General features: G+C 40.8%; 1 protein-coding gene across 6 annotated transcripts in view; it reads right to left on the reverse strand.

The window, feature by feature from the left end:
- Positions 1-26,712, reverse strand: part of LOC113121628 (partitioning defective 3 homolog) — a 232,201-nt gene that overhangs the window by 144,232 nt on the left and 61,257 nt on the right. For all 6 annotated transcript variants that reach the window (XR_003294765.1, XM_026292297.1, XM_026292301.1 and 3 more), the window contains 3 exons: positions 22,638-22,812; positions 5,386-5,534; positions 3,550-3,687 (listed from right to left, as the gene is read on the reverse strand). Coding sequence is in view for 5 of the 6 variants with exons in the window: in XM_026292297.1 (XP_026148082.1) it covers positions 3,550-3,687; positions 5,386-5,534; positions 22,638-22,812 (462 nt within the window). In the remaining variant the exon portion in view is untranslated. The remainder of the gene's footprint in view (positions 1-3,549; positions 3,688-5,385; positions 5,535-22,637; positions 22,813-26,712) is intronic.

The following is a 26,712-nucleotide window of genomic DNA, read 5'->3' on the forward strand; positions in this document are numbered from 1 at the left end:
ATGGATGGATGGATGGATGGATGGATGGATGGACAGACGGCCCAAACCAAATGTATAGACACACATCCAAAATAATGAGCTTCACTTCTTTCACTTCTAGTGAAAAGATGGGTGTGATTTCTTTTCTATCTTAGTCTTCTTTGTTTTTGCTTCTATCTTTACTCATAAAGCAGAAAAATAAAATACAGCAGATAACTACTCATTGATTAACAAACAACTGCTAATTGGTGTGATTTTCCTAAAATCTTGGCGTGTGTGTGTACACTCATTATCTCTCACCATTTTAACACTGATCATAATTATTAAAATTAACCCACGCAGTGTATTTTTATCTCATAATTCAATGCTGCTGTGCTTCCCATCATCAGATAGACAAAGAAGACGAAACATAAAACCATCACGTGTGGGAGGGAAAGGCAGTAAACAAAGACACACCGAGTGAATGAAAGAAACGACAAACAACAAGGTTCCCCCTTTGAAACTTCCACCCCATCACTTCTAATGAGCAGCTTTGTATTTTGTGAATCGTCTTAACTGAACAGGTGTCACATACTGCAAAGACTCAGGTAGCGACGAGGATTACTCCCACTGTAGTTTCTACATGAGGCAGGTAAACTATAGCTGTATATTTACAGCACTGGAGCAAATGAGTTTTACTGTGAGTCGAGGCAGCAAAACCGAGCAGGTATCAGGTATTGCATAGATAAACAGGAACATCATACAGACCCTGAAATTTCATTTTGAGATTTTTTAAAGAACCTGAGCTGTCAGTCATTTTTCTGTTAGTGTTGTGGCAACGTAGAGTCATTTGTCATCAGATAATTGTCTTGGACCTAATCTGTGGACTTTTATGGGGTTACAAGTATGCAGGCTGCCTATCAAATAAAAATAAATATCCAAAGCAAACTGCATGAAGACTAGGAACCTCTAAACTAACTACAGTGGGTACGGAAAGTATTCAGACCCCTTTCAATTTTTCACTCTTTGTGTCATTGCAGCCATTTGCCAAAATCAAAAAAGTTCATTTTATTTCTCATTAATGTACACTCAGCACCCCATCTTGACAGAAAAAAAACAGAAATGTAGAAATTTTTGCAAATTTATTAAAAAAAGAAAAACTGAAATATCACATGGTCATAAGTATTCAGACCCTTTGCAGTGACACTCATATTTAACTCACATGCTGTCCATTTCTTCTGATCCTCCTTGAGATGGTTCTGCTCCTTCATTGGAGTCCAGCTGTGTTTAATTAAACTGATTGGACTTGATTAGGAAAGGCACACACCTGTCTATATAAGACCTTACAGCTCACAGTGCATGTCAGAGCAAATGAGAATCATGAGGTCGAAGGAACTGCCCAAGGAGCTCAGAGACAGAATTGTGGCAAGGCATAGATCTGGCCAAGGTTACAAAAGAATTTCTGCAGCACTCAAGGTTCCTAAAAGCACAGTGGCCTCCATAATCCTCAAATGGAAAAAGTTTGGGACGACCAGAACTCTTCCTAGACCTGGCCGTCCAGCCAAACTGAGCAATCGTGGGAGAAGAGCCTTGGTGAGAGAGGTAAAGAAGAACCCAAAGATCACTGTGGCTGAGCTCCAGAGATGCAGTAGGGAGGTGGGAGAAAGTTCCACAAAGTCAACTATCACTGCAGCCCTCCACCAGTCGGGGATTTATGGCAGAGTGGCCCGACGGAAGCCTCTCCTCAGTGCAAGACACATGAAAGCCTGCATAGAGTTTGCCAAAAAACACATGAAGGACTCCCAGACTATAAGAAATAAGATTCTCTGGTCTGATGAGACCAAGACTGAACTTTTTGGCATTAATTCTAAGCGGTATGTGTGGAGAAAACCAGGCACTGCTCATCACCTGCCCAATACAGTCCCTACAGTGAAACATGGTGGTGGGAGCATCATGTTGTGGGGGTGTTTTTCAGCTGCAGGGACAGGACGACTGGTTGCAATTGAAGGAAAGATGAATGCGGCCAAGTACAGAGATATCCTGGAAGAAAACCTCTTCCAGAGTGCTCAGGACCTCAGACTGGGCCGAAGGTTCACCTTTCAACAGGACAATGACCCTAAGCACACAGCTAAAATAACAAAGGAGTGGCTTCGGAACAACTCTGTGACCGTTCTTGACTGGCCCAGCCAGAGCCCTGACCTAAACCCAATTGAGCATCTCTGGAGAGACCTGAAAATGGCTGTCCACCAACGTTCACCATCCAACCTGACAGAACTGGAGAGGATCTGCAAGGAAGAATGGCAGAGGATCCCCAAATCCAGGTGTGAAAAACTTGTTGCATCATTCCCAAGAAGACTCATGGCTGTACTAGCTCAAAAGGGTGCTTCTACTCAATACTGAGCACAGGGTCTGAATACTTATGACCATGTGATATTTCAGTTTTTCTTTTTTAATAAATTTGCAAAAATTTATAAATTTCTGGTTTTTTCTGTCAAGATGGGGTGCTGAGTGTACATTAATGAGAAATAAAATGAACTGTTTTGATTTTGGACAATGGCTGCAATGACACAAAGAGTGAAAAATTTATAGGGGTCTGAATACTTTCCGTACCCACTGTATATCGCTCTAAAAATGAAGATTGGGAAAATCCAACAAGACAGACTGCAAAGCTGAATATAAATAAAATCTCTTTTGACAAAATGTTTGTGGCATGGCTTCACAGTCTATTAGAACAACAGTGTAGTTGCTGCAGAAGTGAAAAATACACACAGTAGCTTCTTTTTCATACTTTGTGCTCACAGATGGTCAAGCCAGAGACTAAAACTAAAAAACAAAGATCCAAAAACTATGTCCTCTGCAACAATAACACACAACCTTAGGACAGGGGTGATTTTTTAATTAAACTACCAGACAAAAACCCACATCGATGTGGGCTAGACATTAAATGATAACACAATGCAGGGAAGTGTCTGAATTAAACCAGCAGCTACAGGTTTGGTAACTTGAATCTCAATTGACTCTATTCTAGTTGAATTCTTTCATTGCTTCCTCTGGTGTTTTTGCATTGTCTTTACTCTTTATCTCCCCTCTAAATGTTTCACACATCCTCACCGCTCTTTTCATATTCCATAACATGAAGGAGAGATCAATTAAACACCTCCTGAGCAGGTAAAGACGAGCAAAGACTGAGACAAAGTGAAAGAAATCCTCTCCACGTCAAGCTCATTGTGTCCGACACTTATCAAGGTCATTCCTGTTCTCCCAGTAGAGAGCGTCTGTCACTTTTAATAATATTTAAAAGAACATTTTTCTATCCTGTGACAGGCTGAGGAGTAGAGGGACCAGCCACAGAGTGAGGCAATCACAAAGTGTCAGCAGAGCAAGGAGATGTGAAGTGAGAAGACAAGATTGCGATGACTTACAGTGAACAATTACTTTACAAAAGGTAAAGTAGCCACATTGCCACACACACACATATATATATATATATATATATATATATATATATATATATATATATATATATATATATATATATATATATATATATATATATATATATAGACACACTGCATCGTATATGTCGCATACCTGCTCATGTCTGACGAGCCACTGGTCCACCATTGGATGGTTGGCGCCCAGGGAGGATCTAGCCACCTCTCTCTGGAACTGAGTGGACCAGCCACTCGCATCCCGAGGAAGACTCTGGTAACCATGGCCTCCTTTACCCTGCACAGGAATAGGAGAGGATGGGGAGACTGATGCATGACTGCATTATTTGTACAGACTGCTGTATGTGCATTTACATCTCTAACAACTGAACGACAGACATTTTGTCATGGAAGGTGGTTCGTTTTTGACCAGTGTTCATTGTCATTCAGTGTCTCTCCACTAGTTCCCCACAGCTAAACATGTATGAGCTGCTGATAACAGGCCTCTTATAATAAGACAGCTACAGCTGAGCTCTTGCCAAGGTAGTGTCAAAGACCAGAAGACTTTAGCAGACTTATCACAATGTCCACAAGCACAAAAAGACATAAAAACACATTACAGATTACATGCTACCCTTGGCTTTTAAATCCTCGGGATTGAAGGTCATGGTGGATGAAGCTTCTTGAAAAAATAATAATAAAGCAAGTTAATATTAACATTTACAGCAGAGCCAGGCGAAAAGAAGGAAAATTATATGAGATGTGATAAATTATGAAAAGTGAAAGAGCTTTTGTCCATACTTTTCTTTTTTCTTTGGATGTGATTTTTATTGGTCACACCAAAAACAATGTTTGCACCAAGACAAAAATGTATCAGTCAGGTGAGTAATGCATGAGATATCTGTTGCATATGAAAAATAGACTTCATCTTGGACTGATGTGAACACATGACAGCTGGATGCCTGAAAGGATTCTTAAAATATAAAGACTAAGGCTTCATTTTACAAAAAAAAAGAAGAAAAATCTAACAGCCCTGTTAAAAATGACAGCCTCCTGCTGTTAGCTCATTACTTTTAGTGGTTGTCTGTGACAGGAAGATGGTTTAAATTGATCTAAGTCTGACACATCATCTCCTGCTACAAATAAGAGTCACAAAGTAAAAGGGATACTTTTGGTAAGACTCCAAAATCAGCCATAATTTCTGTAGAATTTCTGTTTCTTTCAATTCTATGTCAAACATATATTATTAAGGATATATCTGATTAAGCAAAGACATCTGTCTGTTAATCATTGTGTAAAGCCTTTTCTTTTATAAAAACATTGGAAGTTTTCACCTCAGGCTTTCTTCTTCACCTAGTAGCTGGTGTGCTCTTACATTGTTGGGCCTTTGAAGTGTTTTTAAATATAAATAAATGTGATGTCACAAACAAAAACAAACAAACAAACATCCCATAGAGAGATGCCAAGTGAAAGTATGTCAGCATCCATGTTAAAGCTATGAGGAGTACCTGAAGTACACATTGCTGGGTTTATAACCAGAGGCTTAAAAATCCTCAGAAGAGGTGAACTTGGAACAAAGATTAGGTGTTTAACAATCTCTGTCTGTCTTTGTGCAAGGGGTGTTAGCAAAATGGAACAGGTTCAGATAAAATCTATCTATTGAACTACGAGGTGATTCATGTCTGATGGCTATTGATTTGATTTGGGAAGAGAAAGTTGAATAAGGAAATTAAAAAACACAGACTGTTATTAAATATGTGACATAACTCAACTCCATGTATCTGCAGCACTGTGCGAATTAACTTCTGGACTGTTAGAATCTACCTATACTACTTTAACAGTACTGTAGTAAAACACAAATACTCTGTGGGATTCTAAGAAGAACTGTTATGTCATAGTAGGTAGTATTTCTGAAGTAAAATACTTGACAATACTCAAAAGTTGAGTATGTGTTAAGTTGAGTTGTGTGCTAATGCATCACAGATTTATATTTTACCTTTCTTTCGAGACTGCTGGTACCAGCGGATGCGTTTGATTTGGTGTTGTACTTGTTCCTGGATGGTTCCTCTGGACCAACCAGGACTTCGCCAGGAGGAAGACCGTCCAAGGGAGGATCACTGGTGCGACGGACATGAAGAGGCATGTCTGCGGGGGAGAAGTGGAGTAGAAGAAACATGGGAGAAAAGAAGAGAAGGGAGAAGCGTGAGGAGTGGAACTTGCTATTTTATCCATTTACTGAGCAAATTACTTTCCTGCTCAATGTTCCACCAAGGGACCACTCGTCTCCCACCCACAAGACCCCGACAGACTTTCCTAAACTGTGCTATATGTCAGCTGAGACATGGGAATTAATGACTCTTTTATTTTCATAAAAGGTCTACTGAACCCACAAGGAAACACTTCACAGCTATGGAAGATTTAGTTTGGCTTAAATCCAGCTTTAGAAATATTACCAACACAGAAACAGAAATTGTAAATATGAGGAAAAAAGAGCATGCACGTACTTTAAATGATCATCTAACCTTTTGAAAAGTCACTGTAAGAATAACTTACAGCCATAATTGCAGCTAAATGTTCTCTGATTATGACTGAGCTGCAAATAAGTCAGATCTCAGGAAGAAAAAAAAAAAAAAACTATCAAACAGGAAACACTAGCCAACGTTACAGCCACCATGATGGCTGATTTGCAACTAAAACACGGTATAAATTTCCCCACACTTGATCAGAGCTGCCAAAAAATACTTTATAGTCCAGTTAAAACATTCAGTGGGAAAACATTCAGATATCTGTTACACAGGGAAGGTAATAAGTATATACATGAGCTGTGGTTTGAATCATTGGATTTCCACTGAAGGCCATATGGACTTGCTTATGACGTTCTGGCAGTCTGTGCATTACACCAATAATTATGCAAATAGTTGGGAAACCACCTGTCATCCATTGGCATATTGTTGCAGTGAGGATCAACTGGTGCTGAGCTTCTGTCTAATACACCAGAGGAACGTGTTACTGACTTATGCTGCGACACAACATGTACATATTTAATGCTACCCCCGTTGTAGGTTGGAGACTATAAGATTTAAGCATATTTACATGACATACGTGAGTTTTCTGTCTTCCACCTGGAGTGATGATTACATTGTCTGTCTCACCACGTTTCTTGTCAACAACACATGGTCCTGCAAGCCCCGCCTGCAATACTGAGCCATGGACGGAGAGAGAGACAGAGTCTCCAGCTTGGAAACTTTGTTTGACAGAGGGACTAACTCATGCCCTCACAATATAGCAGCCTTAACACCACATAGTCTGGCCTCTGAACTCTAATACACATTGTAAAAGCAGTGTCCAAACATCTTTAGGCCAACCCAAAGTGGGAGAAGTACGTTATATCTACCTCCTTCTCAGAAAAGTGTGGAACTAACTTAATGTTCCTACCAACATCAAAACTAGGAACAGAAGCAGACAAGGTGGGAGGATCTGAATTTGAGTCGGGAGAATCTGCTTGTGGTTGAGGAACTGTTTGTGTTTTTGACCTCTACTCTAATTCTTTCATTTTCTCCTCATGTGCAAATCTCAATCTCTCCATTTCCAACTTTCTCGCTTCTTGTTTATCCCTCACATCTACTTCTAGTTGTCGCAAACTGTTCATCCAGAGCTGCTCCCATCTAGTTCACCAGAGCCTTCAGTCTGACCCACTTCCCTGTGCAGCACTTCCTCCTCAGTGAGTCTGATGACTAACTCATTTTAAATGTAGCAGCAGCAATTTCCATATAATGATGTTCTGTGATTGACACAGGTTGAGCTTTAGTGCAGCGATAAACCTGCTCCATATTGGACCCAAGTAACACACTATACAACATCCCCAGACAGGACATGTTATCAAGAAATTAGCACTGAAGCTTTCCCAAAGCCACAAAGTAGCTGTCAGCTTACACCCTAGGTTATCAACAGCAGCGTTTGAATCAAACAAGCCACTAACACTGACGTCACAAAGCACCACACACATAAAATGACACAGGAAGTAAAGCTGGCACACAGAGCACTAACACGTACCAGTCAGAACCACTGACAATATGCCCTAAATTAAACACAACTACTACACAAGACACAAGAAATGCACCTCAGTTCCCTTTACGCTTACAGCGGTTACACGATGTTCCCACATCCTACCAATGATTTACAAAATGGCGTCCTAACCAACCTACTCTAGAACGTGCCAGGCTCCTCTCTACCTTAGCACTGTAATCTGTCTACCACAAACCACAACTAGTCTTGGTCAAAGTTTCCAGGCACACCAAGGGGCCACCCAATAAAGCAGTGGTGGTCTCTCCAGCACCCGGTGACTAATTCATGTGGTAACAATGACATGAACCATCAAAACAAACCAACAAAACACTGAACATGGTCCAGGGATATAAATCAGACTTACCAAGTATTAACTCAATTTTTGATGCGCCCTCATTATGTTGGGACTGGATGGAGGGGACATGACATCGAGGAGGACAAAGAAAGAAAAAGGTCTAAAGTGTCACCCATGGCCTAAACAAAAGGCAGGCCAGGAAGAGAGCTAAGAGAGAGAGAGAGAGCATGGGCAGAGCAAGGCCCAGCCCACACCTGGAGACAGGTGACCTGCAATACAGAACGTAGATATAGAGTACAAAGAATGTGCACATAAACAAGAACGTTTGCCAACAGCATTAAAAGCAAGATAAATAAATAAATCACAGGTCACGATGTTGAGCTTGCGGCTAAAATGACTATAGGAGATGTGATATTAGATCATATAGGATGAAACATAATAAATCAGAGAGTTGGTAATGAGTGTGTGCTTGTTGATGTCTCCACTGTTTAGAAGGTCATAGCATAAAGATTCCCTGCCCGTCCTGTTCTCCCTGACCAATTTCCCTCTACTTAATTTGTGGTGGGATTATCCTAGCAGTCCGAAGGGTTTGGTTGGTCCCAAGTTTAATAACCAGTTTCGCTACTTCAGACAAGTACACCATCGATCCAAGTTGTGGGTGGGGGAAGAGTGGGGTGGTAATAATGTGAGGCCCTAATCCACCATTGTGGTGAAGGATTATAACCAAGGCACAGGGGTCATACACACACAATAATTTACCACGAGGGGAGGTCAGATTCTCCAGGGACCACCTCTTATTGCTTTGTCCTTTATTCCTCTTTTCACTTCTATTGTTTGAAGGAAATTAGCTTATATGAATCACAATGGATAAAACTCTGTACCATATACAGAGTGATTAAAAACTGAAGAATATTATAAATGCTTATTACAACAGGCAGCACGGTGGCTTAGTGGTTATCACTGTTGCCTCACAGCAAGAAGGTTCCTGGTCTGAAACCCAGCAGCCTTTCTGTGTGGAGTTTGCATGTTCTCCCCGTGCTTGTGTGGGTTTTCATCATCAGGGACAGGCCTTCTGCTCGTGCCCAGAGTCAGGACTAAACACGGAGAAGCAGCGTTTCAGTTCTGTGCAGCTAAAACCTGGACTAGTCTTCCTGATCATGTTAGACAAGCCTCATCTCTGGCAATGTTTAAGTCCAAGTTAAAAATGTTTCTTTTTAGCTCAGCATATGAGAACTGACAGTGTGTTATCTAAAGTGTTTCATCCGCACTCATTCTCCTTTCATTTTCTTTAAAGTTCATGTTTTACCAGTTGCTGTTTCCTGTTTTTATTCTTGCCTATGTATTTTTAACCTGTCTTTTATTTCTGTAAAGCACTTTGAATTACTGTGTATGAATTGTGCTATATAAATAAACTTGCCTCGTCTTCTCAGTACTGGCTGGGTCGCAGTCTGCATCAGGTCCAGTCTCCTGCTTTACCGACCACAAATGCTCAAACTTCTACCCTGACACTACTCTGTCCATTGCTTCTCAGTCCAACAGAGTGTCTTTGCCCCAACAAAGCCCCATAAATTCCTTGCACCCTCATTCTGTCTTGCATTTGAGTGAGAACGTGCCACTGTGAGGTTCTCCTCCAGAACCCATCCACTCGCCAGACCTCTATCCTGTCACCACTCTTTTTAGTCGCACCTTTTTTGATGGTCTTTGACTCCAGCACATCAACAAACATGACACCACCACTGACTAGAACCCATGACAACCTACAATCAACAAATCCAAAAACTCTGCATTTGGATTTACCGTCTATAAAATACAGTGAGCAAGTCAAACTTGGATTCATTCTTGATGCCAGGAGCAAATTCTAGGTTTCCATATTTATGGGGGGGGGGGGCTCAGCCACTCAGTAGGTGAGAGCAATGCGCAATGGGGCTACCAGGTATAAAGAAATCTAAATGGATGAATCTTTTTAGTGGGGTCCATCTCCCCATATGGATGGACTGCACTGTCATTAAACCTGTCATTTCTGTGGCTTATATGTTTCTAAATTATGGTTAAGAGTGAACGATCACAGATTTCAGTAGTGTACAACTGTTTTAGGAAGGACCCTTTCTAAATGTGTGAGAGGATTAAGTCATAATGACTAGAACTAAGTAAAATATGAACCTGGTTCGTCCAGGTCTTGCTCTCTTTCTTTGTCCTCTCCCTCTTCATCCTCCTCTGTCCCTCTTTGCACTGACAGTCACATACAAACATACTGTATTAAACTAGAAAATACTCTTTAAATAAATAAAGCAAACATACACATACTGCATATATGTGCTATACAGTAACTGGAGTGTAATGAGTGGGATGTCCCTGTGCACTAAGATGTGGGTCAGAAATAAAAAGTCAGGTCCATACATGTATTTCAATAGAAATGTGTGCATACAGCAGCAGCAGTCAACCATGTATGAAGACTGTCTGGTGGATGAATTGGATTATTTTCCCATGTGGCCCTCTAGCCCTGGTGTACTTGAGCACTTGTGAATGATGATTTAAATATAAATACAAAGTGATGATGATTTCCTAAAATATCATAAAGAGGTTTTTTATTTCTGGGCTACTTTTAACGCATTATGCCTGGGCCCATTCAAAATCTAAATAAATTATGGCACTGAGCCATTTTAACTTTCTCTCTCTTGTGTGGAAATTATACTGAATACAGCCTGATCTAAATCATCCAAAAAGGGACAACACAAACCTTTATTACTGGATGGTAACTACAAGGACTAAATATGTAGATTATATAACAGGAAGCTGGTCAAGAGAAGGTCAAATAGTGTCAAGACCACTCAGTGTGCTCCTGTGAAGTGTGCAGCAAAGTCTAATCTGACATAATGTCAGAAAGAGACAAACTGTGAATAAACATCAATTGCTGACCTTTACCAAGAGTGGATGTTGAAATACAATAGAGAGAAGGATGGAAATGCACTTTAAAGCAAGCGTCCTCTTTCTATACTTTTATTTATATGTGTGTGTGCTTCCATGCATAAGTATGTGTTTAAAGAGACTTTTGCATTTTCCTGTTGTGTTTCTGAAACAATCCTCTGTGAAAGGTCTCTAACTACGGGAGATGTTGTTGTGCTGAGCATGTAATTCACACACTCCGACAGAGCAGTTGTCGATTTGCGTCAACACGTCAGTCTTTAATGTGTTGGCATGTTAAAGTAATGTCATAGAACTACATTATATTAGTGGATTTGATATGTATATAACTGAGTTTGTTGTTGGCTTGGATATAATATCATTCAGTCTATATTCTCATAAACGGTGCTGAGTCAACCAACCTATTTTTTTTGCCAGAGAGAATATGAGAGGCTGTGGACCTTCGCCGAGCCCTCAGAGATGAGGCCTCCAGCAGCAGACACCTACACATTCAACAGCAGTAACACAGAGCTGTTTCTCTAGACAGTCACGATCTAATAGAAGAGTGGGGGAGTGCTGTTCAGTTTCCAAATCAAACGTGACTCATCTAGGTCAGGATTGTACTCATGCTGAGACCCCAGAGAAGAAGCCCACTAATGCATATGGATACACTTGTGTTTTTGTGTTGCTTGTGTGCATGGATGAAAGGGCGGTTTTTACTTATGCTGGTTTTTTTAAGGTTTGGGGTCAGGTGATAACTCTTGAGCTGAGGCTAAGGAAGTGTCCATGCAAATATCTTTCCATCCATCCATCGATTTTTTACCACTTATTCCAGCCATCCAGGGTCGCAGCGGGCTGGAGCTGATCCCAGCTGGCATTGGTGTGAAAGGTCGGATACACCCAGGATAGATCACCAGTCTATCACGGGGCTGACACACAGAGACAGACAAGCACTCACGTTCACACTTACAGGACTCATCAATTAATCTAACCTGCATGTGTCTGGACCATGGGAGACAGCCAGAGTGCTATCATCGTTTCTGCAACACTTTACAGTAAGACCACATGAATAATCAGGAATCCATGCATGAAGTCCTTGATGAATTATTAAGATTATATAGAAATTGAACTATGAGTCATGATTTTTGCAGGCATCATGACTTCTGTGTTAGTAATGATATTCATGTCTTCCTTTGCAGTTAAAATAAGATTTAAAAAAAACTCTCCAGTCACAGCAGTGCAGATGTATTCTGCTGAAGTGCAAGAGTTGCAATCATAATAAAGAATGAGTTACTTTATGAATCTAACAGGTTTGTGCCCTTCAGGTAAAGTTCTTAACACAGAAAAGTAACATAGGATTTATGGATGACACTATTTCTTACCCCCCACGCTGATTATTGTTTTAATTCAGTGTTTATTCAAAAAAAAAAAAAAAACTTTATTGTTCTCCCTCCGTCTCATTGGGCTTGACAAATCAGAAAAAATGATAGATGTGTTCTTAAAAATCTGCTGTGAGAGAGTTGTAGATGAGACAGATTCAGAGATAAGACATGAAATCAGTTACTTTTAAGGTGTCTGCTGAAAATACCCGGTGGGAAGACTATGACCCATGTTATTAGTAGAGACCACCACGTGAGTGATGGTGTCTCTGTTCTCGAGCTTAGCATTCGTCTTTGAACAAACATGGCATTTACCAAAGAGCACCTTAGAAATCCGCAGCTCTACCCCCACAGAGATGCATGGAAGACGCCTACACACCAGACGTCCTACAAATTATACCTAACGTGCTACTTCAAAGTGAATCTGTTCACCCAGTACATGAGTAAATCGAATGTTTTTAAAATGCGCAGCTCTTTGCTGAGTTAGACCACACTCAGAGAGAGTGTCCTCCACGCTGCAGCCTGCAGCGACTTGTTAATCACCAAAACAAACAAGTCTGGGTCAGCTCACAAACTGAACAACAGCACCGCCTTCCATGTAAACACCATTTTGTGCATTTATCCATTACAACTGTTTCAGCGTTACAAGCTTCTGGAGGAGAAGAGCCGTAAATCTCTTTTAGCCTGATAAATGGCCGAGTTGTTCATGATTAAAAACACCACTCTGAGTTGCAGAGGCTGGAGCTACAGAGCTAAAAGGCTAATAACATTTTTTTTTTCCTTGAAGAGGAAGTATCAACATGCTAGTGCTCAGATGAATAAAGATCCTCCCAAACCAAGCCTCTTGGCTGAAGGCTGAAATAACACTAAGCTAGTCAGCCAACCTAAACATTATTGTTGATATTTATTGATTATTGGCTATGAGCTGTAACGTACTTGCACTTGTTTCATAGTGGTCAAACATGTCTTTTCATCACTTGATCACCTGATGACACGCATGTCGAAGGCAGACAACATGTAAAGTGTGAAGCAAAGTTTCCTGCAGTTTCCACACAGAACAACACAAAATCCACATTGAGCTGTCAGGGAAGCTTCATGTATTCTAAACAAACACATCTTAACCTAATTTCTTTATTCTCATTTCCACCAGACTCAAAATTTAACTGATAATTTATTAGAAAAATAACCAAGAAGTTACTGTGGAGGAAGTTATATGGGCAATGGTTTGAGACTCTCCAGTGAACTGAGACATTTCTTGTTAAGACCTGGTCGCTGGAAGCTGCTACTGAGTATATCTGCTAATCTGAAAACAGCTCTCACATGTGCATAAACCTGCTTTGTGCTCAGATGTAAAGACACAACAACAAGTTGTGTAAGGTCAGAGTAGTTCACATGCAATAAGTCAAAGCATATCAGAGACACATTCGCTCCGTAGCACAGAGACAAAAACACAAGATCTCACAAACTCAATGCCCCTTGGAACTATGAGAAAAAACTTTTAGTTTGACTGTTTCAGAAAAATTGAAGGAAACAGCTGGCATTTTGATGTGCAGACTCTGTGTTGGTAAGCATCGCCCTGATCAATCACACAGTATTATGAAAGAACATGAGGTTTTCATAGAGATTTAAGGCAGGGGACTATAAGGAGGAACCAGGAGTTTACAAAATCTTTATTATGAATTGTGTGGATCACTTAAACAGGATATGTGCATTTGCAGTTATTTAATATCTTGACATATTTAAGTTGCAAAAAACAGGAGACTTCATGAGTATCACTGAAGTGTTATCATGCAAATGTGACGACAAAGTTGAAAATAAAAAGTTACATCCTCATAAAACAACTTTGATTCTAAGCTTGGATCATGTCCTGAAATGAGGAGAAACCCACAATCGAGCTGAAGCTGCAGTCAAACCCTCTACAGTCTTTGCATTGCTTCCAAGCCATATCTGGGAGATTATCTGTGAATCAGTAAATTGTGGTTCCTAAGTCTGTGATTTGACTAAATTTCATAGACAATTTGGTCCAATGGACTAAAGGAAATGGGCAATAAATTCTCATGTCAACCTGCATCTGCTTTGCTGGAATTAGACACTAAAACTAAAGTCTATGCAGGGAACCGCAAACGACACATAACTGAAACACAAACCTCCAAACAATCAGTGAAAATGCAAGAAAGACTTCAAACACAGTATATGAGTATTAGGCAGTTTGTGCAGTGGGAGGTTTTATACTGTTTTCATTTTACATTCACATACTGTGTTTTCTGTTAATTCCTGTGGGCAAATGAGAACATCTCAACACATCATTATTAATAAATATATGGATAGATTTCTCCTCATATCCAGACGTTCCAGACCCAGAACTTCAATCCAATACACATAAAACATTTGCATCGATATCATAAGGGAAGTCTGTCAGGCGGCCACTGCACATTGTCAAAATAATTTGCATTTAATGTTCAAATGACAGGCAGAAACCGTTTGATGAGAAAAAACAATAAAGCCAGCGTGGTATGTGAAAATATTATTGTTTTGATCAGAGCCGTGATAGCGAGCCAAAGTAAATATTCTGAAGGTGATCGTGCTTGTGGGAAGATGGGAATGTGGTAGGGGAGTGTTCGGAATTTCCATAGTGGTTTGGGCCAGATGATATCTTTGTCAATCTGATGAAAAACAGGAGCAGGGAGAGGGAGGGAGCCACAGACTGCAGCTATTGCCAAGGACATGCATATATGGAGTCTGTCCTAAGAAAGCTTGCACCAGTTTTATCATTATTTAACAACATTTTACACTTTTACTGTGTCCAGTCCTGCAGCTTAACTCCATGGGTGTCACTGCATTGTATATTACTTTGTATTGGAGTATGCAGCAAAGATGTTTTGATGCTTGATAGTGGAGAAAAGGAGGCTTTTTCTGCCATGTTGCATTTTATATTACTTTATGAGCATCTTCATCATGTAATTATTTGTGGGCCTGTGTAAAAACACTTGTAAACATCATTAATAGTGATGAAAACAGTGCAGGAGTGACAGAAGGTTGGGGGGGGACTAATAAATTGGGGTGATGAGTCAAGACATAGTTTGCAGGTCCACTGGGAAAAAGACCCCAGAAGCAAACAAGGGCTAAATACCCGATAATCCTCTGAGGGTGTATTGTGCCAAGACCAGGAGGGACTGCCCTCGGCCAAACTGTGAACCTCTTCTGACATGTTATACACAATTAAATGAACCACATAGGTTCTCACTGACTAATGAGAGAGACAGAGAGGACGAGGAGAGAGAGAGGCACAGCTAACACACTTTGCTGTGTATTTATATTTGAAATGGTGTAATGAAGTATTTTTAATTTTTATGGATTTGAAAGCCTGGTAACTGTGTGCTAATTACTCTGAGCTATAATCAATATAATTTTCATGAGCACTAAATTAATATGTTCATACATAAAGACTATCATTTCTTTTTTTCCTCTCCTTTCTCTTATTAGCGTCCTTTGTTTGAATGTTCTGCCTTTGTGTTTATGTAAGAAATAAGTCGACCGCACATATCAATTCCCAAAAAATACCAGCAGGCTTCTTTTGGTTTATGCTGTTGCCCAGAATCTGGAAGTGTAGTGGAAATATATAAAAAGTATATATTTAGTTTAAAGTTCATTTATTTCTTTCTGCTGAATGAACTTATCAACTAAACTGAGCATTTGAGAAAGAAACCGTCAGACTGAAGAGATCGGTTTGTTGATCAATGTCACAAGACGATTGATGACCATAAACTTTTCTTTTTGTTCTTACAATTTTAATTGAAAACCTTGTTTTTAATTCTGAAATTAAGCAAATGTGCTATTTTTAGTGATCTTAAAGTGAGAAAAGGTTTCTGTAAACACCTACTTTTGCTTTGTCTCAGTCCAAAAAACAAAGAAAGACCAATACAAGTTCTCTGGAAAGCAAAATCACCAACAATGGGACTGAAATCAACATGATTTTTAAGAGGATTTATCTCAAGATGGTATAAATAATATGACGGTGGCTGCTTCATGTGTGTCATGTGACCTCTCGGACTGCCGTCTGCTCGGCTCAGGAAATCCTAACGTAGTCAACACACCTACAATTTCACCTGACTCAGCTGTCTAGCTCTAGTTTTATGTAATAATATAAACCAGACTGGTAGCACATCCCCAGTGCTGCTGAGTGCAGCCTTTTACCACCCCAAGCAGTTCGGACTTAATTACCAAAACACTGTCTTCACTATTTAACAGTGCCAGCCATTGTAATAATTAGCTATAATCAGCTCTGCTTGATATTCTGACAGCACAGTGTTTTTATGATTAATATTTGCAATGATTCTGAAGAGAACTCCCACTCCTCACCAGTTTTAAAGACCCACCCTGGGCACTACTTTCTCTCCCTATCCCTCTACAACTACGAGTATGATTAAGAGTTGACATAACTAATAGCCTCTCCACTGTCTCAGGTAGAGGAAGATAGTTCAGACTCTCATGAGGACCCGTGGTTTAAAAGTGCTTTCAGCATGGTAATGATGAGCACTGCTATCCCAGCACCCTCACTGCTGAGCGCGTGGCCTACTCAAATCAGAAGATACTTAGAGAGATGTATGTAGGACAACCACGGCATAAATACGAAGGTCTAAGACTGTGGGCATGAACACCAACAATGACTCACATTTCATGTTTTTAAATCACTTCCTACTTCTATAAGCCCACGCTCTCAGAGCTTCTTTTAGCTTCCTCATCACATGAAACAATGAAATGAAGCAGCAGTGCTTTTGTTGTGGCCTACAACTATGTGGACTATCTAAATTAGTTTGCTAATTCTATTTAATTTGTTTATAAGTTATTTGTGGTGTGGTGTTTTCATCAGCCTGCGTGCACCTGTGGCACAGGAAAATAGAAACTAAAGGAAAAGACAAATTTAAACTCACCATCTGAGAAAAGTTGCTCTGTTTCTAGGAAACAGCAGCAAAATTTAATGAGTAGTGAGTAGGTTCAATACAATAACTATCAGGGAGAGAGAGGACACACTTCATAGGTGCTTATCTGGGGAGTTTGGACCAAATATCTTTGCACTATTTGCATTGATAAATTATAATAAAAGACAAAATAATGATCCATGCACTGTTGCTACCACACTGGACTACCAGCCACTCTGAGACTCTACAGACTGTAAAATAGCCAAAACAAGAATCTGCCTCTGCTTCAGCTTCTCCCAATTTCTGATTGTGTCTCCTGAGCAATGGCAAATGAGACTAAGAATAAAAATCACATAAAAGTCCAAATCTATCTAACGTTCAAGGAGAACACATGAGTGAGTAAGTCGATGGTTAAAACATCGTCGGGGTGAGGGGGTTATTCAAACTGTCCTCTGTGGTATAAATATCTCATCACTGTGACCTCAAAGTTAGAAGTCTGTGTTCATCTGCAGCTGTAATATCCATCAATAGCAGACTTTATCAACTGACACAGATGCTCTCTAATATTTTACTTTCATTAATTTCAGCCTCAGCTAATTCTCTCTCCATATCTGAGACACTGTCGGGAAATTCTTCTAACATAAGAAACTCTGACAGCTGCTCTCCTGGCTATCAGGAATATAAAGTCAGTCAACAACAAGGATCCCAGTATAAAGGTCTGAGCAAAAACTGCAGGTCATTCACTTCAGCTTTAAAGATCCAGTGTTAATTTAAAGTTTCAGACATTTTCTCTTGCCTCTCAAAGATTAGAATTTAGTGGTGAGCAGAGGCGAAGGCAGCTCTGGCATCTGTATAATTACAGGAAAATTACATTCATTATTGTAATTTACATCTCATCTCCAATCCAATTATTAGCAGTTTGACCTGCACTGCACATGTCAGCATGGAAATCTAAAATGGGTTCCCAAGGCAGAGGCAAGTGAGGGATGGGGGACAGAGAGTAAGTGGAAAGGAGAGTTTGGTACATTAGGGCTCGTGGGAGGGGGAGAAAAAAAAACAATCAATATGGCTCTAAAAGATGATGATTTTAAACAGCAATAACTCTCTGCCTCAGAGCACAGCTGCCAAAGGCAAATCGCTACACCTTGATGCCTGATGTGCAATATTGCTGTCAGTAATATGCTGATCTGCATATCTCTGGCGGGACCATCGCCTGTCTGTGTTGTTCGTCTGATAAACCATGAGTATACAGTGTGATGTCAGTCAGTCTGTCTGTTTCTAAGCCTCTTATAATTCTTATTCTCACTTTTCAAGGTAAATAAGAACTTTCAGGCAGGTGGGAGTCAGTGTGCATTACACATAATCTCCAAGGAGCAAATATATCCTGCGAACACGCCAATATTATGTTGGTGAGAGCACGTGTATTTAAACTACTACTACTACTACAAAACAAAACATGTTACTGGCTTTGTCATAATAGTTTCACTTTCCTACCTACAGTATCTTCTTTATTTCCATTACATCCAAGAAACTGCAGTAGATACTGTATGCCCATCACCCTGAACTCCACAGTGTATAGGAGGCAATCAATTCTGCTTTTGTCCTCCTGGTATTGTGTTTCTTGGCTATTGAAATTACAGGGCATGCAAAGAACAGCCTTACACATGTGAGTCTGTGTGGGTGGGTAGGACAGAGCTTTCATAAGTTGCCCATCGTGGCATCCGTGTGAAAATGCATATGACATTATGCTTTCAAACAACAAAACAATTACTTAGTAAATTCCTAAATTCCCTTCGTCCATTATCTTCTGCTTATTCCTGCTCATCAAGGGAAACAGGGAGGGCTGGAGCTGATCCCAGCTGAAGGTGGGTGAAAGGCAGGGTGCACACACACACACAGAGTCACGCTAGAGTCACCAATCAACATAAAGTGCATGTGTTTGGGCTTTGTGAGGATGCCAGAGTACCTGGAGAGACCCCATACAATCACTGGGTGAACATGCACACTCCAGGTGGAAAGGAAAGGCCGAGTGGGATTCAAGCTGAACCATCTCGCTGTGAGGCGACAGTGCTAACCACTGCACCAACATCCATCCGTCATGCATTCATCCATCATCTAGACCCCCTTAGTCCTAACCAGGGTCCCAGTGATCTGCTGGAGCCTGTCCCAGCTCTCTTTGGGTGAAAGGCAGGGGTCCACCCTGGACAGGTCACCAGTCCATCACAGGGCTGCACCAACATGCTAACCCTAAATTCATTAAGCAATTACTTCATGATGGTCTGAAACCCTAATGTTGTAATGCAGGCTCAGCCACAATAGACTATCTAGGAGTAGTTACTTAACATGACAACGTTCTGGTGTAGCTAAAGGGTCGTGTTTAAGATCAAACATATATGACATTTTCTCTCTCATCTAACTGCAGCATTTTTCCTTAGGGATACACCTGCTGCTCGAGGATTTCATTGTTCACCTGCTCACATAAAGTGGTTTGGGACAGCCCTGAATAAAAGGAACCCTCCTTTCAAACATGCACCCGGAGGCAGAGATGGTCAGGTACAAACGGGGGCTGAGGCAGAAACTTATAGCCTTGTTCAAAGACAGTACAACAAGCAGAATCTTCTGACACAGCTTTATATCTAGTTGGTCCAATACAAAAAATGTGTTTGACAATAAATGTTGAGAACAGGTCTGATATCGTCAAACAAACCCCTTTCTCACACTGCTACTGGTTCATTCCACGGTCCTACAGGCAGGCTGTGAGAAAGTGTGAAATGCTTAAGGTTAAGACAGAGGAATAATTAGTAAGTGTGTGAGTCCATGATGTCCTTGAAAGTTTCAGACAGCTCTGCATCAGCTCACTGGTTCCAACTAACGTGACGTGAATATCTGGACGTGGACAATATCTGAGTCACTGGTGTGTGTGTGTGTGTGTGTGTGTGTGTGTGTGTGTCCATTTTGCTCTGGCATGTTCACTCATGCTTCACTGACTATTCAACTTTGTCTCAGCTCCTTTTATTGTTTCTAAGCCACTAAACTGTCATACCCTGAACACAGTTTTGACAGACACTCAGCTACACACCATCAAGTAAAACAGTTCGCTGTAGAAAAGGTTTCTTTTGTTGTATTTTGATATTGTTTTAACCATGTTCACTGTCCATTGAAAAGCAAACCTCGACTCACAGGCAGGAGCTTATTAGAAGAGTTTTCCAAATGTTTGCATCTCTTATCTGACATATATTTCAACTTCACGCCAATAAAAAATAGCTGGGGTTTAGCTTTTCTGGCCTCTGTACTATCAGGGAATAGTTAAATGTCTGAGTCAGTCCAGAATGAGGTTTTCCCTCAGTTTCTTTTGACGTGAACCTTTAGCTTCCAAATGTGTCTTTCCTTTCTCCGAACATATACAACCTTGTTGTTTGAATTCAGAAATTCACAAATTACCAACTAAATATTTTTTTAAAAACAGGCTTGAGGTAATAAAAGCTGAATAATACCAGGTGGACTTGTTCACTACTCATCCAGCTTCTTCAGTCTGAAGCAGCGGTGATGGAGATATGTGGAGATATGTGGAGATATGTGGAGATATGTGGAGATATGTGGAGATATGTGGAGATATGTGGAGATATGTGGAGATATGTGGAGATATGTGGAGATATGTGGAGATATGTGGAGATAAGTGGAGATAATGGAGATATGTGGAGATATGTGGAGATATGTGGAGATATGTGGAGATATGTGGAGATATGTGGAGATATGTGGAGATATGTGGAGATATGTGGAGATATGTGGAGATATGTGGAGATATGTGGAGATATGTGGAGATAATGGAGATAATGGAGATAATGGAGATATGTGGAGATATGTGGAGATATGTGGAGATATGTGGAGATATGTGGAGATAATGGAGATATGTGGAGATATGTGGAGATATGTGGAGATATGTGGAGATATGTGGAGATAATGGAGATATGTGGAGATATGTGGAGATATGTGGAGATAATGGAGATAATGCAATAACAAAACAAAGGGAACATCTGGTTCAACCTTTTTCTACCATGCAACTTCACATCATCCAACAAGGTGCCACACTTGGCCAGCTGCAGACATGCAAGCTTGCACCCAATCAGATGGAACATTTTTCTCCAGGTAGCAAAGCATGAGACACACTGCACTGCCTTTTTTTTGCTGAAGCTAACAATTTCAAAATGAACAGCTCCTTGCATCTTTTTTATTGTCAGGGCCTGTTGAAATCAAATAGTTCTGAGCAATAGGCATCTTCTAGTTTCTCTTTCCACTTGTCGCAACCACAGATGAGCTGCTTCTCAATTCATCTGGCTGGACAATAAAACAATAGATGCTCTTCTGCTCTGAGTTGAGGTTTTCTGTTTGTGTTTCCAATTGGAGGTATTCAAAGTGCTCCTGTCGAAAACACACAGAGCAGAAAAACACAAGCTGCTCAGCGAGAGCAACACTTCAGTTTCACTGGAAACAAGTGCAGAAATGACCACAGGCTGCTACAACTCGCTTTCTAATCAGCATCTTGCTTTTCTGCTATTTACATATCACGGCTAAAGACAGATGCTTTGTGTTAGTATCTAATGTTTTAGTATCTAATAAGCTTTCATTAGCAAAGCTTGTACCATAACACTGGGAGGTTAAAGTGTTAATGAGGAGAGGAAGTACAGGACGGCAAGGCAGGAACTGTAGAAATGCAGAACTGGATGGAAAATGCTTGTTAAACCTGAATTTAGTTGCCAGTTTGGGTGGAGACCTCACTAATTTCAGGAAGAAATAGTGGGTCTTGGAGTGAAGTGGTGAGAGCGTACACAGAACCAATCTACCCAAACAGCATCTCATAAGGGCTGACACAGGACTTCAAACTAAAGATGTCGATGTGCGATAAAAGTCCTAGTTGGTCAGTTTTAATTTGACAGAGTGTAAAAATGTTTGGACGGTGAGTAATAACTTATATCTGGATGACGAGAGGGACTTTAAGTAAATGATGGAGTGTAGGGAGCAAGAACAACAGGCAAGAACATGGATTTTATAGTTAAGTGTATGATGAATATTATGAGACTACTGCAGAGGATGAAATGATTTTCATACGCCTTTGAAAAGCAAGAAAGACGCCCAGTAAGTAGTTTGTCAGGAGGAGGGTTTTAGCTCTGGGAGCTTTGAGAAATACCATGGCTGTAGGGGAACTGCTATCAAACAGGTCATTGCTTTCATCAGATGGACTGACCTGCAGGGGCCATGCTCCCAAACCTTAGTTAACAAGTTAACTTCATTTAATCAAATATAAATACATTCATCCGACTGTTCCTCCTGGATCTAGTTTATCATCTCACCACTGCAGGCACTTTTGATTATTAAAACAGGACAAACATCTGTCTGGATCCACCACTAAGATGCTAGTCATGTTGATGCTGACTCTGCTTTACTAAACTGAAGTGGTTTTTGCTTCCCATGCCCGTCCTTTCTTTTTTGTGCATTTCAACAGTGTTAACTTTGGTTTTGCACTTTCATACGACAATGAAGTTATTTTGTTTTTTAGAGCACAAGTTCTTTCATTTGAATTCTCCATGTCATTGTTGTTTAATGAGACTGCTGCTCTGTTTTAAAGCTTCAGTAGTGAATCAGTGATGGTGATGTACAGTAACTCAAGATGAACATTTCTCATTGTACTCACTGGATCGCAGGCTGGATGGGGTGACCTCAATCTCACTGCTGGTCTGGTAGGGCTGAAAGGCTGATGCTGAACTCATCTCGCTGGCAAAGGGTTCAGGGCTCTGCGTACCTGTGGAGCTGGCACTCGTACCATCACCTCCATTGTGAGGATCCTGCTCTTCGAACACAGCTATCAGCTGGAGAGAGAAGCAGTAACAAGTGTGCTCGTTAGTGTGTGTTTGGGGGATAAAATGAGGGGGAGACGTTACGAGTCTCCACACACTGTGCAGTAAATATAGTTTTTCAAGTCAACGTCATGTGCTGTAATGTTCATAATGTATATCCAATCACCCAAAATCCCTCAGTCATGTAGCTGCGAACACCACACACATCTGCACACTCTCTCTTTATTTACATGTACAGCAGCAGTCATGTGGTGCAAAAGCCTTACAGGCTGGTTTGGCTCCCACACTGAGCAGCTGCTCCCTTCCCACAAAGGTGACAAAGCATCCCATAATATCCCTATTTAACAATTTACTAAACGTCTCATACAAAGATTAACCTCTTATACCAGACAGATCAATCAAAGAGCAGCAGCCTATTATACATCGTGCTATAGAGAACAATAGCGCGTATAATACAGACTAGAGATCAGTTCCTTTTTATGTCTTTGTGCTTCCTGCAAATCTGTGTAATGGAAACCCCCAAATATGGAGAGAGCAGGCACCAAAGAAAGCAATGCAGGCTGTTGGGAGCAAACAGCTTTCATGTATCCTGTATCGTATTTGTCTAAAGATAAAAATACCATAAGTGTTTTTCCATGTGTTGGCTGGTTTTCATCACTCCAGGGCATGGAAATCTGCATATAAACAAGTTTAGAAGCTCCTTCTCTTCTTTTTGATTTAATTCATATGCAGATGACGATACTTAAGTGTGCACATGTTTGTGTATCTGCGACTGAATTTATGCCCTTCTGCGAGTATGCCCATGTGGCTTATTGTTGATGTAATTCACGGAGACATCTGTTACACTGGCATGGTTTTCCTCCAGCTTCCCTCCACAGTCCAAAGACATACAGGTTAGGTTAATTGGTGACTCTATATTGCCTGTAGGTGTAAATCTGAGTGTTTGTCTCCGTGTGTCAGCCTTGTGATAAGCTGGCAACCAGTGTCTCAACCAGCGTCTCACCCAGTGTCAGCTGGGATTGGCTCCAGATGTTCGGGACATCCCAGGACTGTCTCTGAGAAGGACTCAATCTAATAATCTTCCATCTCTATCTTGAAATGACTTACTCAGGTTGTTTGGTTTACCACAAATCTGTTCACTGCGCCAGAGAATCAATCAGAAAGGAGGTGCTACGAAAAAACGCAGGCGTTTGCATGATTGTATGATTAACTTCATGAGTCACTGCATGAAGTGACACTGCGATTGTTAATGTGTAAAATGATGATAAATGATGATGAATTGGGCTTAGCCTGTCTTTTTGGGTGTTTATTTATTTCAGGGACTTGTGTGAAGGATGAGATGTATTTTGGCTCAGCATTTTTGCATCGTGACAGCGACACACAGTGTGTGTGAAGCTGTCAAATAATATGGGAACACAGATGAGAGAAGGGCTGCGTGACAAACAGACCATCCATTCATATGTCAGTAGGAAGATTTAGGAACCTGACAAGTCCTCTGCCTGCCAGCTGCCCATTCAGAGAAGTGGTGAATATTGTTGTTGCCACACCATGATTAATTTTTAAACACATCCTAAATCCTTAATTAAGACCACTTTCCTTTCCCTTGCATTTTTTCCACCACACACTCTAGAGCACTGCATGGATGTTTGACTAAACTCATCCTTTTCATAATCAAATGTCATTTTACTCACATTCATGCACTTTGACACCAGAGTGGGTGTGATGGAGGTTTTTAGAGGTGCACTGAAAGAAAAGGTGTGGTTGACTGAGGGAGATCCAGGCAGGGAGTACGTGAATGGACTTAGGAGATTTTTAAAAAGAAGAGCCTCTGAATAGCCAAATGTTACAAACTCCAAAAAAAAAAAAAAAACAACAATATGGGTAGAAGAATGACAGACAGAAAGCATACTGTATGACAGGATTTGAGGTGAAGAAATTTTCCAGTTTTCAATCTTGGGATGACCTCGGGCAATTTGAAAAAACGATTTAGCTCCTACCTGCAAGGAGAAGAGAAGCACTGACTGAGTCTTACTTCTTGGCTCTGTCTTCTCTCTCCAGCAGGGAGCTACAGCAAGGCAGCTGCCTTAAGCCCCTGGAGCAAGGCTGACACTCATCCACCCTCAGCTGCTTCCACCGACTGTCACAGCAGCTACCAATCAACTGCTATCTACCTGGAAGCCTGAGGGCTGCTGGAGAAAGTCAAGAGCAGAGGATGGAGAAAGACGGTGCAGGGGTGAGACGAGGCAGAGAGGAGAGGAGAAAATGCAAAAGCAAGAGTGAGAGAAAGTCACATGAGTTCAGGCATCCTTTACGGCTTAGGTGCAGACTGTATTTAGAGCTTACATTTCCATATCTGTAACCGAGGGAGCAGGGAGACGGGGCCCTAAAAACTGAATCTCAGGGATACCTTTCATGTCGGCCTCCTTTGATCTCTTTCCAGCTTTTGACAGCAAGGATAGAAGTAGCAACGGAGAGGAAGCAGCTGCAGAGGGAATAAAGAGCTGTTTTGACAACTTTTCTCCATTATTTTTCTCTCTTCTCCATTCCCACCCCTCCACCAGAGACACCCCTTCACATTCAGAACCTTGGATCTACCACGAAGCCCAAGCATTAGCCCAGGATTTAGCCCAGGCATCACAAAGCAGCCATCCCAAGCATTCGCAGAGTGACGCTCAGACGACACAAGACAACAGAGGTTATTAGAAGTCACGGGGAAGCATTAGCAGCGCCACCAGAGACATGTAATGCCTACAACGCTCAGACACTAATCTATATCTGCCATAACAGCTTTTTCACAGTTGAGCGGCTGGGATGGCTGACATGAGTCAACCCAGGTTAAGAAACCTGCCTGTTCAATTCACACCTTCAATTAAAGAAAACAGCCATAGTCGGCCCAGGTTACACTGAGCTGGGAATATTTAGGAGGCAAGTTTCATTTTATTTATTGTTATATTATTTTTTTAACTTTTCTTTCTTTTTTTACTCTTCACATCCAAAAGCTAAAACAAATAAGCAGTGATTAAAAGTTTAAAGTCGGCAGATAAGCTGTAGAAATGTCTCATAGCTATTTAGAGATAAAAAACTACTACTAGACATGATATGAAATCTGATACAACTGTGTTGACTTCAAAGGTTATTCATGCTGAACTTTATGAGATCAACCTTAATGATGATGCCTCCCTGCACATAGGCAGGACTTCACAGGGAACTTCATCAGCCTGCTCCACTACAACAGGAACTGGTTGGTGCTAATTCATGTCTGTTTAATGTTACATCTCCTATGAGCTGTCAGCCAACACACAACAGTTACAGGTACTACAAGCATCATAGCTGCTAAAAGAGACAGACGAAAAGCTAAACATGTGCACATGATATTTGAAGGGAGCATAACATGGCACAGAGACAACATGAAGGTAATACAAACAGGTTTGCTGAAATATTATCCTCCCAAAACACACACACACACACACACACACACACACACACACACACACACACACACACACACACACAGGCACGCACATGGCCCATTGTTTCATCTGCTCTCTCTCTCATTTATCACCATTTTATTGCAAGGGCGCCAGGGGCACGAAGTTATTACAGGTACAGTAAAAGTGAAAACTGAAAGCCACTTACTCCACCAGAAAGTCCAAGGACTCTGGACTTGTTGATTAATAGCCACCTTGAATCTTCATTCAAACACCACCCATCCACCCATCCTTCAGTTCATCCATCCATTCTCACCAATCTCCATCCATCAGTCACGGGGCCTTTATAAGCATCCATCAAAGTGTAATTCATTGTTATTACTATTATTATTGTTATTGGTGGGGAATGTGATATTCTTGACCATCTCAGTGAGAAAAAGTAAAAAGAATGTGCACCACCATGAATCCTTTAGCATCCATCCAT

Source organism: Mastacembelus armatus, chromosome 20 (genome assembly GCF_900324485.2).
Source record: "Mastacembelus armatus chromosome 20, fMasArm1.2, whole genome shotgun sequence".
Classification (NCBI taxonomy): Eukaryota; Metazoa; Chordata; class Actinopteri; order Synbranchiformes; family Mastacembelidae; genus Mastacembelus; species Mastacembelus armatus.